General features: G+C 35.5%; 1 protein-coding gene across 1 annotated transcript; it reads left to right on the top strand.

The window, feature by feature from the left end:
- The first annotated feature begins 15224 nt into the window (after positions 1-15224).
- Positions 15225-15836, top strand: LOC147063204 (10 kDa heat shock protein, mitochondrial). The gene has a single exon (XM_085959524.1). It carries the CDS (start codon positions 15383-15385, stop codon positions 15689-15691), a length of 309 nt encoding a protein of 102 aa, XP_085815650.1. The 5' UTR covers positions 15225-15382; the 3' UTR covers positions 15692-15836.
- The last annotated feature ends 204 nt before the right edge of the window (positions 15837-16040 follow it).

Raw genomic sequence — 16040 nt, 5'->3', positions numbered from 1 at the left:
CTTACCACGTTTTAAAATTTTCTGTTGAATCATATAAACTTGACAATTCTATGTATTAATAATTTAGGACAAATAAGGCCATTGTAAACAAATCCTTTTTTTGCTATTTTGCAACAAACGAACAAATATAGAATACTAAAATGTCATTTTGATTTCCATAGTAACGCACGTATCTATATATTAATAATTGAGGAGCAAACATTCAAAAAGTGATTTGTCACACATTTTGAAAAATGCCGTTTATTGTCAATTCTGATAGTCCATATTTAAATATATGAAAGGAAACCAGAATCAGTGTTCAAAGAACCTTTTATCCCATGAAAAAATATAATGCCTTGATTTTCATTCAAATAGTGTTTCGCCCACAAGTTTCATGCAAATCGTGTTTTGTACAAATTTCAAATCAAAAAATGAACCACTTCCGCGAATTTTGGATTATACAAAATACCAGGCTTAAAATTCTATAATAAAAAAAAACCATTTTGAGTACAATATGTTTTTCTTGATTATCTCAGCTCAACATCTGTGTGACAAATCACGTTTTGAATGTTTGCTCCTCAATTTAGTTGCTAGGACCACCACCTAGCAACCAATAATAGTGGATTAGATTACGGATTTCATCCGAAATAACTTTTCATACAAAACAGAATTAACTGAAAATGAATTCAATTCTACTTAAGGATGGCTAAAAATATTAAAAGAATGCATCGGCATCGTGTTCTGATATATTCTAAAAGTTTCAAATGTCTAGCTAGTCGGGAAGTTAGTTAACAATCGATTGCAAGATTTGTACTGGATAAACAACCACCGGACAATCAATAATATGAGCTATGAAAAACGTGATAATAAAAATATGCCAGACGGGATCAAAATACCATACAATATGAAAAATGCTGGATTAATTTTAAATCCTCATAAGTTTTGTAAAAAATCGCCCGCGATGCAATACACATGCAGATAATATCAAACATGCTCCCGTGATTCTCCTTTTCATTTTTTAAACACTATAACAGGCCATTAGATCTAGGGATTTTTTTTTTGAATTACTAATAACCATTTCCTTGCTTTTTCGTACAAGGTGGTTGTTAGTAATTTTGAACAATCACAAGCACCCAGGCTTTGAGAAAAACGAATAAATATTGTGTCCTCACCAGGAATCGAACCCAGAACTCTCGGGTCGAAGGTAAGCGCCTTACGCACTGCACCACGAGAGCCACCAGGTCTAGATCGCCCCCGCCCCCTAGTGGGCGGTAGGGACCAGGTTGACTACCCCTGGTTTAAAGGTTCAAAATGTGCTACGGGATGGGAGCATAAGTCTGATAACATTTTTAACACCAAGAAAAACAACACGACACACCTTTTCCCGCGGCAGCATACTGTGACGTCACATGATAGTACGCGACGTGCATCTCAATGTAATCAGAACTTTATTGTCCGCGTGGTAAATTTTCCTCGCAAAGGAGCAAGATGACCAGTAACGACATGGAATCAAGGCGGAACGTGATTGGCAGAATGGATCATGAAACATTGTCATGATCTCTCAATGTTAACTCTCGGAAAATACCAAGTAATATTGTAAGTAATTGAAATATATAATTACAGTCTTTCGGTTAGGTACTACAGGCAGTCAATTATAAAATAAATAATATTGTATTTCCGTAGGCACTTTTATATATATTTTTTTTTTTGTTACCTACCGAAATCTAATTTTGAAAATCATAAAGGAAATACATTACCGGTTCAGAAAATAATTATGATTTCTTCAATTGTAAATTCAATTACTCACTCAGAAAAAAAAACATTGACATAAAAAACAAAATCGAGGTCGATCGTAAATATTGGAATAACCTACCTATATTTGAATATGCTATGATTGAAATGATTTTTTACTGAACATTTCACTGAACTTACATTGTGTAATCTAGCCTGTAGTCCAGTGATTCCAAACATTTTTTTTAACATGTCCGATCCTAATAAGATCATACTATGGGTCTTTACGTAGTGGACGTTTGTATTAAGAGATTTTGTGTTTTTACGAGAAATGGATGTTAACCACTTGCTCAACCCTTTTAGGTATATACTCTAACACAGTGATCGCCAAACGGTCGCTCGCTCGCTACCGGTAGCCCGCGGCGGCATTTTCGGTAGCTCGCGTAGGATATTTTATCATATTTATAAATTTGCCTCTCAAATTTTATTATTTGAAATTATATATTTCTCGAACTAAATTTCAATGAAGTTGCTTGGACAATTTGTTTCAGCTCCTTTTATAAATTTTGACATTGAAAAACTATCCAGCTGTATCGTCGAAAATTTTCAAAAAGATGGTCCTTCGTCATAAATGGAATTTATAGAATTTCAATGTGATTTGTCGCCTAAGAGTGTTGCCTTAACTATAGAATCTGTATGACCTTTTGTCCCAACAGAAAAGTATCAAATTTTAGTTGGAATTGCGCTCAAAACGAAGGTATTGTTTTGTTATACCTACTTATGTGAATAAACGTTTTCCACTATGAAGGTGGTTAAAAGTAAATGTGTCGCCAGATTTCAAAATCAGCCAAGTCCATTATAGATGAATAGGAGAAAAAAAGCTTTTTGTTTTCTGAAATACACAGTCACAAGGGTGAAAGTTTATATTTCGAGTATAGAATATTTAAAATTCCACATTTTGATAATGCAGAAATGTTAGAAAGCAGTAGTTCTTCAGCAATTCACAAAAAAGTAAAAAAATACCTAAAGGTGGACTTGGCTGATTTTGAAATGTAGCGACACAAATATAGAAACAGACTCACAGATATACCTACATCTTGAATCTTGATAATTGCATTCGGATGGGAGTGACAAGGTACTCATCGAGAATTGAAAAAAATGTGAAGGAAAGTGAATGCCATTCTTTTCACAAATTATTTTTACTTTTACTCACACTTATTTCAAGATATTTTTCAATTATTATTTTGTTTATAAATAAATAATTCAAGTGCGCATTGCATGTGTTATTGGAAGTCCGATGTACTACTTAATAGATTTTAAGTACTTAATATAATAATAGTATGTATGGTACGATAAAGGACGATGATAAAAAAATATAAAGATATTGTATAAGTAGCTCACCAGACAATATCAATTTCTCAAAGTAGCTCACATCCTTATTAAGTTTGGAGACCACTGCTCTAACACAAATCGATAAACAATATATTCAATATTGTGTATTTGCCAGACCTACGATTCTAGCCTGGAAACTATGATATTATAAGCCAATGCGTATGTCGCTCGGTCAAAAAATTAGGGTCGACAAACCACTGAAATATTTTGAATAATCTCGGAGAACTCCTTGGTTGACACATTTTCATTAAATTCAACAGAAACTAAAATTTTAAATATTTTCAGTTTACCTCTAGAATCTAGTTCATCGCCAACAGTGGTAACAAGGACACCTTGTGTCTCTTCTCTTCTTGGTCGTTTTCCTCCAGTGGCGAATGGTGGAGGTAGACTGTTAAGATCCGCCATAAATAGTGCACACTAAGCTTTGTCACTCATTGAAAATCATACTGCACTTAACCTTAGCGATAGGTAGGGGGGCATATATTCTGTCCTGGGGGCCCGCTTCAGGAAGTGGGGGGACTGACAGGGCCCTAGCATAGGAGCCCGGGCTCAGGAGGGGCCCGGCGAGGCGAGTTGACCAGATAAGTGAGATAAAAACACATCACAAATTTGCTTCATTAGTAAAAAAAAAGTCAATAATTAATATTATTACCTATTTAAAATTATGTGGTTATAATCACGCTGAAAGTGAAGAGGCGACGTTGGATCTGGCTCGGCCACGTGCTGCGGATGCCAGAAGAGAACTCCAACCTGGCTTGCCTGTTCTTCAAGCCAACCGGATTCCGGCGCCCTGGAAGGCCGCTAAATACAATCTACAGAGTGTATACGGCGGAGCTACGGGATGCTGGTTTGACCTGGAGCAAAAGCAAGAAGACTGGCGAGCGACAGGGATTCTTGGAGGCGCCGCGTGGTGTCCATATACTCCAGTTAAGGGGCGGATATGGTAAAAGAAGAAGAATAAGGTTGTACGATACAATTTTTAAATGTGTATCAATATTCGACAACTCCATAATTCAAACGGATGTATTAAAATATACAAAAAAACACTAAATACATATACACATTCATTTTACCGCATACCTACACAGTACACCTACACCATTTGGTGTAGAGCACCACACTGCCTTTGTCCTAAGCGATAGGTAGGGGGCCCGCCAAAGATCCTATCCTGGGGGGCCGCTTCAGGATGTGGGGGCCATGTTCTCTACTATTGCACGAACTAAAATTAGTATTGGCATAGGAATGCCGCTGTGAATTAAATTGATAGGTATAATATAATGGTTGTCAATAATAATATTATTACGTCACATAGCAACATGATAACATAAAATAGAATGCAATCTCGAGCGCAGGTGTGCATCAGACTCGATGGCGCCGAGTTGCATTCCAATAATGACTGTCGTACAAATTCAAAATGTCATCAAGGATGACAAATGCACATTAGTATTATTAAACCAGTGACAGTTCTCTAGTAGTTGTAGGTATTTTACAACGTTTTTATTAGCTCGTATTCTTGTTTTTCCGGTGGTTGTTTGTCCAGTACAAATCTTGCAATCGATTTTAACTAACTTCCCGACTAGCTAGACATTTGAAACTTTTAGAATATATTAGAGCACGATACCAATGCATTCTTTTAATACGTTTAGCCATCTTTAAGCAGAATTGAATTCATTTTCAGTTAATTCTGTATTGTATGGAAAGTTATTTCAGAAAAATCCGTAAAAAGTAAAAGACTATTATTGGTTGCTAAGGGGGTGGTCCTAGCAACTAAATTATTAATATATACGTGCGTTTCTATGGAAATCAAAATTAAATGTCAAAATGACATTTCAGGATTATATATTTGTTTGTTTGTTTGTTTTTTATTTACTTCATATCAAGTACAAGTTTGAGCATATTGAGCATAATAATTCAACAGAAACTTTAAAAACGTTGTATATAAAAAGTTCTTTTTATCTTGTAATTATTATAAAATTACTCTTCGATTGTTCGCCTCTTTCTTATAAAATTTTATTTGAAATGTCGTTTCGTAACGTGTCCGGAAATTTGTACGTAGGCCGCACCGGTGAGATGTTACAAAAACCGATGGCCATATAGCATTGAGATATGCGATATAATTCATGTCTAAATAAAAAACTTTAAAAAATAATAGATTTAAGTAATTTCGTAATGCAGAATTATGTGTAGCAAAATTCATGTGTGATATATTTTCCAAACAAAAAAAAACAATGCAGTAAGTACTTCCTACCTACTTATTAAAACAGATTTTTTTATACAATCAATCTCTGTATTTTTAGATGAAATTTTACACAATATTGGAAAAAAGTAGGTACCCATGTGTAACAAAATATCCGTTGTAATATAGTTTATTATCGAATTTCTATTGATAGGGGTGGGCCTGGTCACTTTCACCGCTGATGGAAAAAGGTTATCATATTGTCATGTAACCTCGCAGCCCTAATTATTTGGACCGTTGGTGTCCATTTGTGTCGTCCGCACCGCGCTGTCTCGTGTCTTAGATTTAGACATGCCGCCTGGTAATATTAAAATCAAACAATAATTTATTTTAATATCACCACGGTAAGTAATATCCAATTAAATTAATTTCTTTTTGGCTTGTGATATTTTCCTTTTTCCCTCCATTGTGGTACACCTGGGTAATTCAATTTTATTGAGAAAATTACATTTTGATATAGGTACATAACATAATTAACAGGTATTTTTTGTATAAAAATAACCGTTTTTCCTCTGGGTACATTTCATTTAATTATATTATCATAGGTCAATTTAATAGTTATAATCAAATTTTCATATCAATCACTGGATGTCGTGAGGTTCCAGCATTGATACGTAGTCATAGGTAAAATCTCCGTTCGAGGGACAAGTAAACGTCAGTAGTCCACCATTTTCCTAATAGCAGGGTTGAAGACAAGAACCGTTGATGAGGTGCATTGTTCCTCCGGCAATCTCCGTGGATTTACTTTCCATGATTCATATCAAGCACTTTTATCATAATCTATTGTAATTTTCATTTTACAGGTCAGTTACGAAAGGTGAGCGACTTTTTTCGTAACAGTGAAATTAAAAATGTAAAACCAATTCGGTGTTTATCGTTTTTTAGTGCCTAGTCTGGACCAAGATAGGAGCACAATATACGAACGTCGGTAAATATCTTAGTCAACATGCTGGTAAAAAATGCACTAAATGATTTTTTTAAACGACTGTCGTTTTTCACAAACATTTATTTTAAATCAACAGATGTATATGTATTTGATTTGAATTGATACGGTGTTGGGAAATTTGTACGTATGCAGTTCTACCTAACTGAAAAAACACGCGCATTACCATGATCTTACTCCCTACTTCAATTATAGTTTGACAATTTATGGCTACAGCCGTATGTTGTAGCTTAGCCACTGGGAAATGCCAACAGAAATGGCGTATTTCAAAAAAATACTACCTTATGCTTCGGTCAATAATTATTATAAAGCAAACATTATTCGTAGAATGTTTATCACATTTGAATGGTCAAAGACATAGCTTATAATCAGTATCTTTCGAATTATCTTAAAATGTGTAAATCTTGTCCATTTTTTGAATAATAAAATGCCTAATTTTTGTCAAATTTGGGATCACAGAGATTATCAATTTAATTTTTTATCATAAATATTTCACTATAATAATGTCGAGATAAATTTTACTAATGGTTTTATAAATGCTTTTAAAAATTAATAGATACAAAAAATCTTAACACCACTGCACATGGATGTACTGAAAAATGACTATATTCTAAAACATTAGATCGAGAGATTTAAAAGAATACTATTTTATGTAATAAAAATACTTTATGCAGTCATTAAATGTTTAAAATAAATATAAAGGATAATAAGGCTTCAAAATTATATAAATAGATTATATACAACATTTAAGGAATGTCCAGGATCATGCTTTGAAAATAGCATAAAACCTCCATTTTGACCTACGCGGTGCACGTCCCCCCTTAAAGACCGTCCAACCTCTTTAGGTCGTATAGTAAGTATTGTCATACAATTCATGTCTAAATAAAACACGGTTCCTGTCTCTTTACATAAAGCAAATTTAAAAAATAGCCGATATACTGGATTATTTGTTAGGTTAGGTTAGGTTTTCATTATTGAATTCATGAATCAAAATCAGCTATGAAAATTGAATTAATGTTCATATTGAATCTAATAAAATTGGAAACCGTATAGTATACGGTCATCTCCTTCCGATAAGAAATCTTACGGCGAACTGTGCTACGGTGAAATTTACGTACAATTTATACGTAACCGAATTGATAAGGGGCCCAGAGCACAAACAATAAATTAAAAAATTCATAATGAAAATTCGAGCACCATTTAAAAAAAGATACGTTTTGATCAGTTGTGGTGTTTGGCCCCCTAATCTGCGAGAATCATAATATCATTCAACTATGGCCATGAAAACTTTGATTATGTGAGCCAAGCTACGGATGAGTAAACAGCCATTAAGGCCAGTCCATCACGACCGCGACTGTTTCTGATGCTGCCTCGACATGTAAGTCGTGACCAGTGACCAGTGACCACCACCTACCCACTCACATGAGCGCCAACCGAGACTACAGTTACAGCTCCGAGCTCCACGAAAAATTAGCAGAGTCCTGCTCCGTGAGGAGCCGAGAGATTCGCAAACACGTCTGCCTCAGGCATCTTCAATACCTCGGTCATCGTAATACCGAAAGTAACCCTCAGCAGTTCTAAACTAACGTCACTTTTGAGACTATTACCTTACCGTTTATTGAAAAAATCCTCACTGTGATGTTGAAGAAAATAAATGTAATGGGTATTTATTATGAAATTAGTGGATAATAATGATGTATTGGCGACATTGTTTCACCACGAATAATAAAAAATAACAAGTGCTCACGTAAATGACATTACCCACAGACATCTGGGCATGGCCCCCACATCCTGAAGCGGGCCCCTAGGCCCCGGCCAGGGTGAATGGCGGGCCCCCCTACCTATCGCTGAGGTTAAGGGCAGTGTGATTTTCGACAGTAGTATTCCTCGAATGGTTTCCGCAGAACCCCAGAGTTAAGGTGATTCTGTGTATTATCAGCATTTTTTAAATAAATACAGTTGATTTATTGAGTTTTCGGCACTCATCGTCATAATTTGATAGCGACCTCATTTTGTAGTAACCAAGTAACATCCAACTATTGGGTGAGTAGCCATTTTTATTAATCAGGGAATACAAAAAAAAAAATATAAAATTCTATACCTACGTGAATCGTCGTATCACACCAAATTTCATCGCAGTCACATATTTTAAACTGTTATTAAATAGCCTCAGGCGACTTTTTTAGAACCTACATATTAGAGAAAATTTGTGGCGTATACTTATCTTACTTAACTGTTCTACCCACCACGTCGGGCCCTCCCTAAGCGCGGGCCCCCAGACTAGAGCCCTGTCAGCCCCCCCTTTGTGGGGGCCATGCATCTGGCCATCTGGGTTTACCAATGGTATAATCATAAAAATGTCATTCTTTCGTAAATAGAATATGAATGTGGTTTAAAAACGAACATGCAGTAGGAATTTTTTAATTATTGTTTTTAGAACTGTACCAATCATACTACTCAGCATTAAATGAGTGACACACTTCAATATATAAATGTTTTGTTGTCAAAACAAAACAATAGAACGATAATAATCGTCAGCATATCCTCAATCATAACTAGATCAGTAGGGTCTGGTATGATTGGTAATTGCGACAATATCTCTTGTAATATATGTACTGCATTTGTATAAATTGGAAGGACAATGCAGGAATCCTCACTCAACTCATCGAGTCCGTCACGAGACGCACTACTATTGTCACGAGTTCTTCACTCGACATAGTCAACGTCATTCCACTCGAAAGTCTCAGTTCATTAATATAATCGATCTCACCACTACATCATTACCCGCGATTATAACTAAAATTATATATTTTGTGTAGTGTTCGTGTGTTATTTTGTTGTTTAGTATTTCATTAGGTGTTCGGAGATAAATTTCGTGATTACGTTGTCTACACAGAGCTCCGAGGGACCATCATTCCTTTTCCAATATTGGGCAGTTGTTGATGACATCCCACACTGTTTGTGACATGTAACCGTCACACGGAAAGTATGATACCTCCTACGTATAACATCGGAACTGCAAAATTGTTACACCCAAACATCGAAAACACTCAGTGAGCAAAACAACCTTCACAACGCGTTATGAATGGTGTCGGACGACCAAACAATGAAATAATGGGTACACTGTATGGATGTATGTTCAATTATTCTGTAAGTGACACATTATAAACAATTTAAACTGTTATAAATTACTTAATTACTTTTACTAAGGCTGCGAGACTAAGACGCCAGGACGCATACAAACACATACGAATTGGTCATTCCTATACCGGCTCGCCGATCGCCGCATCCAAAATCTATACGTTTCGAAGGTTACGTGCGACTTTCGCTTGGTAGATGTGCGCGGTATTCATATGCGACACCGGATCAACGTTCTTGGAAGGTTTGATTTGTGGCTGTGCGGCAGACGAGATGAGTTTAGATGTGAGAGCCGGCTTATGCCTTTCGCCTGATTTCCGAACACGTGAATTATTTCGAATCTCTTGAAGACCACTGTCAAAGAGTCCGACAATACTAAACTTGTCTACGTAACCTTTAACGAGAACACACGAGTGACCATTCCAGACCATTAAACACCTGGATAGCCAGAAGGCTAGCAACTAGTATTGCACACAACACAGTAATAATCTATCATCGTAATAATATTGCTATTAACATTGTTGCCGTTGGATGACAAGATGACATACCAATGTTTTGTTTTAAGAAAGTATTAAATTAAAATCTATGAATACCTAATACTGACATGTTATTTAATAAACTATTGTTTTTATTCAACGAATAAGATACAAGATTTCAGAATGTAACATTCTATATAATATTAAGGACAGACACTGTGGAGGATTTCTTTCTTCTTTCTTTCGGCAATGTCCGATCCTAATATGATCATATAGGCCTCCACAGAGTGGAGGTTTGTATTAACAAATTTTGTTTTTACGAAAAACGGATGTCAGCCACTTGCTCAACCTATTAGGTCCATACCCTGACTCATACACATATTGAAAAACAATATTAAGTGTACTTGCCAGACCAAGCATTTGAACCTGGGACCCAACATGACCAAAAATGTAGGTATTCCCTGGTCGATTTGAAAAAGGGGTAAACCAGGTTGAGACTTTGTCGGTGGGTATACAATATTATTATGAAAGGGTTGGCAATTGTCATTTAGCTAGTATCTCTAAATGACAATAATTGATATCCCTGTTGGCAGTTGGAGACAATAACTAACAAGTCACGAAACTTGAAATTCACCAAGAATGCGGATATGATGTGATCAAGTAATAAACATTAGGTGACCTGTCCTAAATGCTAACATTTTTTACAGCACACTAATATTACTAATTATCCAAATGGCGCCACACGTCTTTATCATGTGCGCGAATTTTCAATATACCGGAAAAAAATAACTAATTATAATAATATTATATATTGCAGGTAACGGAGTAGGTAGTTTGCGTGTGTATTGCCAGTGTAGTATGTATCGTTTTCCCAACAAAACATCATAGTATGAATAATAATTTCATAATATAATAATATGTCATTAATTCAAAATTTCGTTTAATGTTGAGACAATAATATGTCAAATCAGCGCGTCAAAAAATACGTAAAGGGACAGTGACAATGATATTCGTATTTACGAAGTGACTAGCTGTGCTATGGGGACTATAGAATTCACTACACGTGATTGTATATAATAACTAAAATAATAATATATACCTATGCTCAGTGATGAGCTACCTTTTGCGCATTCGAGCGCATTTGGTTTGGCGGTCTAGGCGGTAATCTATAGGCGGTAATGTCCGGGCGGTTTTGTCGGGACCCGTCTAGATCAGGTCCGAAATATAGATTGATTGAAAATGCGCAATTTTTTAAAAACAATAAATATAATCAGGGCTCGAAATGGAACGGAACGCACCGGAGCGCCGTTCCGGCTCGTGAAATTTGTAAAATTATCGCTCCGTCTCGTGGAAAAAAATATGTTGACCGTCTGAGCTAGATAGGCCATAGAATAGAAAATCTGACACTCATTTTTATAAAATACACATACGATTTGATGACTATGTAAATATCTTCAGAAAATTTGTCGAGCGCTCCGGTTCGTAAACTTTATTTCGAGCGCTGAATATAATATAAGTAGCGGATAGCACAAAACGTGTTCAGCTTGGTTATTCTTTGCTTAATTTTTCTGGTTATTACTATAACTATTAATTAGTATTATTTCTATATGAAAACACTCACACATCTGTTTATAATATAATTTAATCTAACATATGAACAAATTGAGAACTATTAGTTAGGTTAGGTACCTTCGTAAAAAAAATATCCAACTCACGTTTTTTTCACGACTATGATTTTTTCCGATATCTATCAAAATTTGCAGAAAAATATAGTATTTACGGTTAGCATAACTACTGTGGGATTAGGTACATTCTTATCAGGTGCATTCGGATATTTAAAATATTTTCTGTTTTTATTTTGTGTGGCCACAGGATCTCGTGGACCAGCAGTTGCGTATTACCGAATAGCTAAGAGCTATTCCAAAACTATAATTCGCCATTATATTGTGTGTTTACTATATCTGAGATTAAATTTGGTGCCTCGGGCGCAAATACAATAATGAAACGAAGACAAATTGTTGTTTTCATTTTACAATAATTGTCGACAATTACAATAATCGGTATATTTCAGCATTGAGATGTTAGAATGTTGGATTATGTATTATTATTAAGTTCATTTGAATGACTAGTTTTTAATCGCTTTTTAGTTTGACCAGCGTCTACTTACCGCAGGTTGCGGAATACACGCGGAGCTTGCTGCTCTCTACGGCAAACAGCGGTAACTAGCGGTGGAATTTAGCTGAACGTCTACTGCAATTTACCGCATACCTATATGCAGCAACTTGCGGTAGGTAACGCAGAAGCAGACCATGAATATTATCATACCATAACAACAAACACATAAGTGAGTCGAGTCATGGACCCTGAAGGCAAGAGAGCGGAAGGCAATTGATGCCTTTGAGATGTGGTGTTGGAGCCAAATGCTTCGCCTATTTCTTGGACAGAATACAGGACGAACCAGTCAATCATCCAGAGACTGCAGATAAAGGAATGGCTCTCGCCAATATGTCTGAGACGAATTCTACAATTGTTTGGACATATTGTCTGGCGCGGACCGGACAACCTGGAGAGACTGGTGGTTTTGGGTGGCCTCCAGGGAAGGCGAAGCAGAGGAAGAGCATCTGCGCGCTGAAGTGACCAAGTGATTCATTCTGCCATGATAGAAGCGGAAGATCGAGAATGATGGAAAGTTTGGTAGCTCAAAGGATGGCAAAATTAAAAAAGTGGGCACAATCCTCAGCCATGAGTGTACGAACAAGCAGACCTATCAGAATCAGTGACGTCCCGTGGGGGTAGGCAGATTTAGCGTCGCTTGGGGGCGGCAGTTACTCGAAGGGCAGCAAATCGAGGAGAATCATTTGAAATATATAGAAATAGCTACCTAAACTTAGTAATAAAATAACACAAATATCTTTCCATTAAAAAAAATCATCTCACAATTGTCGTCGGGCTCGCGATATCTAGCTTACTTCCATCGCCCTTTGACGTCCTTGGTGACCAGAAACGACACGTGGAGATTTACGAATAATTACAGCCTGATAGTTTGTCAGTAATGTAGGTATCAATACAACACATTTCTTAAATATTGGACTCATGAAAGGATGATAAAAATACTGTACAAAACATGGGGCAACATTTTGGCGCTGCCTAGGTGCGGCATTTTATCTAGGGACATCACTGACCAGAATGGTTGGGTTTCTCTAGGCTAAAAGGTATAGAACACACAACATATTACCTAGTTAGAAAATGTAATAGCCAGTCGCCATCAACTAAATTTTTGAAGCCGGGGACATGCCGGGGACGGTTTAGTTGCTTAGTACTTGGGCCACCAATTGCAAGAAACATAAAGGGCGCTGATTGTCGTAAATATTACCAATATTGAATGCGCGTTTCGTTTACGTGAGAAACTTTAATGTAAATATATGTTATAGATCTGGACTAAAGATATGGTATGTGTGTAAATCCGACAGATTTCAGGTAAATAATATTAAGTACCTACTTATTATCGCAGATGTGTGAACACCTGAGAATTTTGTTTGGAAAGGATCAATCGCTCGGGTAAGTGGAAGAAAATTGTTTCCCACTAATTTTAAATTAAATTAAATTAAAAATCCACTTAGGATAGGATAAGTATTATATGCCTAGAGATAGGTACAAAGTAAAATATATCAATCAACCTTAACAAACAACCACATGAGATTCTGAAACTCAAATTTCTACATAATATTCGAGTGATACCTATAAACAAATTAGAATATAATATAAGCAGGGAACTCAGAAATAATGGGAATTGAAATACATAACGGGTAAGGCGATAGCAGGTAACCGACTCGAGTAAGGAAGAATCCGGGCTAAACTTACACACGTGTCAATAATACGTTTTACGTCGAATACTGAAAACTGCTCTCGGTTTATGCATTTACGCTCATTTAATGTTGGTGTATTACACACACCATTGCACGTGCATAATGCGTGCTTCATTTTCATAGGACACTCACACATTCAAAATCCTGCTTCACCATGCGGCGTATTGAATATGGCCTATCGGTATTCTATTTATTATCTGTTCTGTGAATATAAGTAATAGTTATATCTATTATTTAAAAACCAAATGGTAAATGATCGCATGATAATAATATTACCTATAAGCATACACACAGAACAGATTAATAATAAGAATAAGATATGATAGAAATTGCATGTAGGTAATAGCAATAATATATTTTAAGTAGGTAATTAGGTACCTATCCAGGGCTCGAAATGGACCGGAACGCACCGGAGCGCCGTTCCTGTTCGTGAAATCGGTAAAATTATCGCTCCGTCTCGTGGAATAAATAATTTGACCGTCTGAGCTGGATAGGCCATATAATAGAAAATCTAACACAATTATTTTTATAAGAAAAAACACATAAACTTTGATAAATAAGTAAAAATCGTCAGAAAACTGTCGAGCGCTCCGGTTCGTAAATTTTTCCATTTCCTGGGTGTTTGTGATTATTTCACTTTTTCATTACTGAATAATACACTAATGTCAACTGCCTCTACGCCTGTTGTAGGCAGTGCTAAATAGAATATAGGTATATCTATAAGTATACATTTTTTATCTTTAAATCTTTAAAGATCTAAAAAATAGTGTCCTAAATATTACGAATATTGAATGCGCGTTTCGTCTATTATGATACAGATGTAACTATTGAAAATTACATATTATTTAATACGTGTTTAAGTTTATCTCACATTTTCTCCAAAACACACTTCCCATTAATTCTGTGTTCCTTGAGTAGATGTCTGGAGGTGTTATGTTATTATTAACATTCGTTCCGTTTTGATAGATAGCCATTAGAAAAAGAAGAAGGCGCGATTATTGGCAGACGCGAGATTTGACCCACAGCTTCAAAATGCAATAATATGCATATGCATAGATAAGATAGAGAGGAGTGGATATTAGAGATGAATAAAAATGATTAGAATAAATATTTCACCAAAATAAAGTTATTTCAGTTCTATCTGTTTTTGAATAGCATAACATTATTGACGAAAATTATTGTTCGGTTCCAGGATAAATTGTAATAATAAAATTGTTCAGCTATTATAAAACAGATGGCATTAACACAAAATATTTAGATGTTACATGAATAAAAAAATCTTCATCATTCATGAAATAAAATATCAATTATATTTTTTTTTAAATAATATATAAATAATGAGGTATTTATTTTTATTTCATATTCAAAGTATTTTTATTTATATATTTTTATTGGTATCACAGTTTTTATTGATTTCACATTTAATTAATTTATTAAACTAAAGGGAAAATATTTTTTTACATGACATCTCAGTATCTGATAACCTCCGATCAGCGCTCACACGTGGGGTTACCGACCGGCTAACATTCTGGAATAATCTTCGCTAAAAGTCTACTTCTGACATTTTGACGGCTTTATCCGTTTTTATAGTTCTGAAGAAGTAAAAAGTGAAAGTGTAATCATGTCTGGAATTGTAAAACGTCTGATCCCTCTGCTGGACAGAGTGCTCATCAAGAAAACTGAAGCCATCACAAAGACAGCGGGGGGCATAGTCATTCCTGAGAAAGCGCAGTCCAAAGTTCTCCAGGGGTTCGTGGTCGCCGTTGGACCCGGAGCCAGGAATAAGAATGGAGATTTCATCATCCCAGCAGTCAGTGTTGGAGACAAAGTCCTTTTACCCGAGTACGGTGGTACGAAAGTAAAACTGGACGATGACGAAAATGATTACCAACTGTACCGTGAATCAGACATTTTGGCCAAACTCGAATAGTTTAAACTTTAAGTATTTACTAAGTAAGATAAACTTTCGTCATTCGGTTATAATTTCTTTAGGTTAGTTCTGCATCTAATTTTAATGTCGCTGTTATCGTACTTTTAAGAATCCAAAGAAAATAAAGATTTCTACAGTTACAAAATTCATAATGTTTCCATTTAAAATGTGCCCTTTCGAAACCTTTTACCGGTGCTATTTTACTTAATTTCAGTTGATTGCATCATCTGTCATGAAGTATTTTTTTCTAGTAAGTACTTATATCTATTATTAACATCATATACCTTTTTACTTTAGACTTTTATCTTGAAACTATGGTATGTTTAGCAAATGTATTTTGTTTATAATA

The sequence above is a fragment of the Rhyacophila brunnea genome, unplaced genomic scaffold (genome assembly GCF_057557595.1).
Source record: "Rhyacophila brunnea isolate RB1 unplaced genomic scaffold, BYU_Rbru_1.0 scaffold_9, whole genome shotgun sequence".
NCBI lineage: Eukaryota > Metazoa > Arthropoda > Insecta > Trichoptera > Rhyacophilidae > Rhyacophila > Rhyacophila brunnea.
This window is presented reverse-complemented; position numbering and strand designations above follow the sequence as displayed.